The 5,325-nt window shown below is 36.5% G+C and overlaps 1 protein-coding gene across 1 annotated transcript; it reads right to left on the reverse strand.

Annotated features, from left to right (window-relative positions):
• Window positions 1–124: 124 nt before the first annotated feature.
• On the reverse strand, window positions 125–4,693 carry LOC103800717 (general transcription factor IIH subunit 2-like; the record flags this gene model as incomplete). The annotated part of the gene is given in 7 exon segments (XM_009073104.1): window positions 125–228; window positions 1,372–1,435; window positions 2,745–2,793; window positions 2,795–2,853; window positions 3,386–3,473; window positions 3,639–3,729; window positions 4,581–4,693. Coding segments are annotated over 7 exon segments (568 nt in total), but the record flags the coding sequence as incomplete, so codon positions are not given.
• Window positions 4,694–5,325: the final 632 nt, after the last annotated feature.

Below are 5,325 nucleotides of genomic sequence, written 5' to 3' on the forward strand. Positions count from 1 at the left end.
TGAACTTGCTGAGGGTGCACTCAATCTGTCCATGCCGGACTGAGTGTCCTAAGTATAGCTGAATTTTTCTAACTCTTAACTCTCTAACTTCTAACTCACCCACTCACTTTTTCTTGCCACTTACCACAGATTTTGCATTCCACAGGAAGCTCACAGTATTTGGCTCTGCACTGGGGACAAAAATATCCACCCAGTGTGAGACCAGGCTCACTGTTGTTTTCCAATTGCCTATGGTAGAAAGTGACAGTTTAGTACCTAAGAGATAATAACACACTACTACATAACTACAAACATTAGATTGTTTTCACAACACAATTTAGGAAGTTTCAGTAGCTTCTATGCAACAGTTCCACATGCAAGTGTCACAAAGCAATTGATACAGTGAGATATAAGTAACCACATTTTCCCACAGGAACAGAACAAAGACCAAATATTCCCACATAAAGGAGCCAATATATCTTTGAAAAATAAAGTTATGAATGATAACTCTTTCTACTTCCACACACACATTCTGTATTGACTCTAAAATGGGTGTTAGTACTTATTCTTTCGAACAGCAGCCACTGTTTCCTTCTGAAAATTTAGACTTCCCTATCATCCCAGAAACCTATGATCCTTTTCACTGAGAAGAGCACTGGTATAGTTATCAAATGAGGCCTCTATTTTAAACTTCCCTTTAAAGTCTCATTAGGAAATAGATAAACAGTGCTTTATTCAGATAATACCCTTCATCCTAATATCTTTTATAATTATAATAATACTTAAATCAAGAACTGAAAGTAATATTGACAGTAATTACTCTAACAACTTGTAGCACCCTCATGTTCTAATCATTGTACACCACAACTAAGCACCATTTACTACTTTCAAAAAAATTTAAATGCAAATTTTAAGGAGCCTATTTAACAGAGGTAACTATGGCCACATACCGGCTGTGCAAATGGAAATAAAATCCCTACTGAGAAGTTACAAGACATTGTTTACTATTGTATTCATGTTATTTTGCAATATTTTCACCATCAAGCAGATTTTCCACATGACTAATTAATATGGAATTCTTACCAGCTCACTGAATTCTAATCAATCATAGAATCAACCAGGTTGGAAGAGACCTAAAGGATCATCAAGTCCAACCTTACCATGGTTTCTAGACCACGGCACTAAGTGCCACATCCAGTGTCATCTTGTAAATCTCCAGGGATGGTGAATCCACCACCTCCCCAGGCAGCCCATTCCAATGCCTGATCACTCTCTCTGTAAAAAATCTCTTCCTAATATCCAACCTAAACCTCCCCTGGCAGAGCTTGAGTCTGTGCCCTCTTGTCCTACTGCTAGTTGCCTGAGAAAAGAGACCGAATCAACTCTACTTACACCATGCTAAAGGAAGGCTTTGCATCTTGGTCAGATAGATAGGCAATTGTATGCTGAGGAAAACCTGAAGAGAAAAACATCCCTTTATCAACAATTTTAAACATGCAAGCAATGTTTTGGTTTCTTACTTCAGTGGAGAAGTTCAAAGACTATTCTAAACATTAAGGCATATCTCTTTCTTGTTTGTTTGTTATTATAGGAGAATTGACCAGGTATCAAATTCTTCCTAAAGGTCTCTACCTACATCCACATATTCCTGATTGTACTTCCCCCAACTCAATGAAATCTTTTCATAGACTTGGTATTAATTGAAGCTCACAGGAACTCCATTTTGAGGAATATTTAAAAACAAAAATTATGTCCTATGGTAGGAAAGCAGAATGAGCATCACACAACTGTTCACTTAACAATGGTTTCAAAGAGGAAAATATTTTTCTATGCAGACACCAAGCCTACATTCACCTTCTGAGTGCAGTATATGACTGACGAGAGTACAGCACTTCATGGAGACTGGAACAGATACCTTTTCTTCTACCACTTATTTTTACAGCTCATGTCTAGTAGGTAGTTGGTTTTTTCAACTGCTGCTCAGGTTTTACCTATAACAAGTAAATCTCTTCAGTATTTTTATCTATACATAGAAATATGTACATTCTTACCTGTGAAACAGGGTGGATGAAAGTGAAAACTCAATGCACTACTTTGTGGCATTAGAGTTTCTATTTTGGTTAAGTCCAAGCTTAAATCTATTGAGAAACACATCAGGAGGAGAAAAGGAACCCAGCCTATTTGCTGACAGAACACCACAACAGTGCTTCTCACAAACAAATACAGAATGTAAACGTGAAAGGAACCAGAACAATGATGCACGGAAAGGCTGCATTGAAGCTGAGCAATGCTGATAAGTGTGTTACAGGCCCTTAAGAGGCTATAGTAGACTGGTGGGTGGAGGGATGAACGAAGTAGTGAAAGATACAAATATGTAACCGTTTAGCAATAAATTGTCTCCCCATCTACCATGATCTGAGTCTGTGCCTTGGTATGCCACAAAAAACCCGGTTTTCATCCATCATTTCTAAGCATTACATTGATAATAATTACTGTACAAGCAATATCATTCCACTCTATTGCTTCCAACTTCTGTTGAGTAATTTGTCTAATTTAATTCGTAACTTTATTTAAAAGCTGACTGTTTTCCAGGAACACCATCAAGAAAGCTAACACTTATTCAACAAAAGTTAAAATAAAAAAACCAATTATGCAATGTCTTTGTTATGCTTCTTACTATTTGTGTTGCCTTAACACAGAAGATACAAAGAAAGGAAAAGACAAAGCAAAACTTGTGCTAGGAATTTAAGAAAACCATATCCTACCCATTCGAATGAGGGAGCACTCAGAACTTGAACCGGCAGGGGGGGGGGTAAACTGAAAACATCAGCAGTTCTTTATAATGGCTTTCATCTAAAATAACATGGTATGTTCCTGTCACAAAGAAAGAAAGGCCTTACTCTCAGGTGAGGAGCAGGCAACAACACAAACACATCCTCCAAATGAAAGCAGAAAAAATAATTTAGCCAAACCCATGCCTAAAAAACAGCCCTGTTACTGCTACTGAAAATGACAAGTTTTAAAATTAGTAACACCAGAATGTTAAATTAGATATGAAGGCCCATAGCTTCTCCAACACTACACTGTAATAATGACATTGTAAGTCTAACCACTGCAGTAATCGATATTAACATGTTACATTAATTAAGTTCCACATCACAGCTTTATACGTAGAACACTAGGTTTGAAAACATATCTATTCTCTCTAAAGCTGCAGCTACCAGCTGATAAAAAAATCACTGTGTATTTTGCAGACTTGGGAAACCCTTGAATTTTCTGCCAGCACAACAGGAAAATACTCATCTTTAAACATAAAAGTGCATTAATGAATATGTAACAAATTAGTAAGTTAATTTTGATTTTAAACTTGTGTCAGTAGTGCAACTACTAAATGTCAGATACATACCACCAGTTTCTTGGGCAAGTACTGTACAAACTCGAACTTCAGCACTCAGGCCGATGACAGAAACTCTGATCTTAACTGCTTTTAAACACTTCAAACAGAAAAAGAAAGCATACTCAAATTCATGTGCAGAACAAAAAATAGGAAAAAGGTGTTGAAGTCTTACATGAAAACTAATTGGTGATAACACTGAAACTGTCTGATTTTATTCAAAAAGCTTGGAATTCAATGTAGTAGTCAAACTTCGATTCTGTACCTTAATGAGATCATAGATGTTGGCTGGATCACAAGTCGTCAGACTGCTGAATACTACCAAAACCTCTCTGCTTGTATGTCCTGGCATGTGCCTAAGGAGAGTACACAGTCAATTTACTGCTGCTCACTAAGCTACTCATATGCTAAGATAACTTGTTCTCAAGAAGTTCAATGCCATGAAGTCAGAAAATTATGGTAAAATCCTTCCTGAGCATTTGGTAGTGTAGCTGTTATCTGATTGTTTGCTCTAATGAATCCCTTGTACTTTATCCATACTCTCACAGGGAAAACTTACCTTCAAACTAGTAACACTGCAGTAAGTCTTCCCAACTTCTTAAAATAAAACTCTCTAATCAGTTTATATGTGTAAATACATTATTTTTAACTACTTTTAATTCTTAGTTGAAGCTGATCATTCAAATAGTTTTTGACTACCAGCTTTGTTCAGTGTTTCCATCTGTAATTATTTGTTCAGTCTTCCACAAACTGGGGCACATCTCAACATCTCACATACAAAAAGCATTGTTTTCAATCTACCCTAGCAGAAAATTAATCTTTCTAAAGTATGCTGAAACTCCCACAAGATTACTCATTTGGTGCTGTTTCTTTTCCTGTTGTCCCAGCACTAATAACCCCTAACTCTGCCCTTTCTCATACCTTAGCCCTCTAATAAAAGTGTCTTTCATCACAGTATCTACACACAATCATCTACCCAGTTTTAAAGCACTGCATGTTGTAAGCAGCACACCTCTAAAAACAAGCATCTTGTGTTAGAAAATTAACTTCTGTACTACTAGCATACTTAATCTGTACTGTAACAGGACAATGTTGCCTTTTAAAGTCAGCAAGATTGATGCAAGATGCTATTTAGAAAAAAATCTGTCCCTGCCTTACACAAACACTCACCATCACAAAACCAAAAAAACTCCGTGTATATACTAACTTTAAAGTCTGCATGGCCAAATTTAGAGAATTGTATAGAGAAGGCTCTCCACTGCAGTTCATATCCACTGCTTTCTTCAGAGCAGTTATGTGTTTTTTTGAGTTTCCTGTAAGAGAATAAAAAACAAACCAACCGATTCAACAAGTTAAAATAATGGAGCTATTTAAGCAATATATGCAATGAAGAGAACTTGTACAACAACAGTTTTCGAACTGTGACTTGTCTGTATTTTTCCTTAGAAATTGATGTTTTGAACACAAAGCAGAAAACAAAGCAATGTAATAAGAGAGATGTTTACTCTCCAGCACTCAGTTGTTAGAAACTTTAAGAAGCCAAAAATAATAAAATCACTGTTGTGTATCATTAAGTGCTCAATGTGAGTGTAAATCGTCTCACACAGTTTTTCAGCAGAAAGTGTTTAATCTTCTCTGTTCTCCTCAAAGTACTGTTCAAAGATTGATTGACTGACCCTTAATAAAGTCTGCTTTACAGAGATTGGTGGAACAGCAGGCAAGGACCAAAGAAGACTTGCTTCTTAATATCTGACCAAATCTCACAGAACACACAGATGTTGTAACATACAAAACTATCAATTAGCATGAAAAGTTAACTAAAGGGGAAACAAAACATATTTAGTCACAATTTGGACAAGACCTGGTTGGAAACAAGAACACAGTGACAATTCTAGATCATAACAGACCAAAACAAAAGACTATGGTGTGGGAAATGGACGGGAGAAATGTGC

This window comes from Acanthisitta chloris, unplaced genomic scaffold, assembly GCF_000695815.1.
Source record: "Acanthisitta chloris isolate BGI_N310 unplaced genomic scaffold, ASM69581v1 scaffold21340, whole genome shotgun sequence".
In the NCBI taxonomy this organism is placed as follows: domain Eukaryota; kingdom Metazoa; phylum Chordata; class Aves; order Passeriformes; family Acanthisittidae; genus Acanthisitta; species Acanthisitta chloris.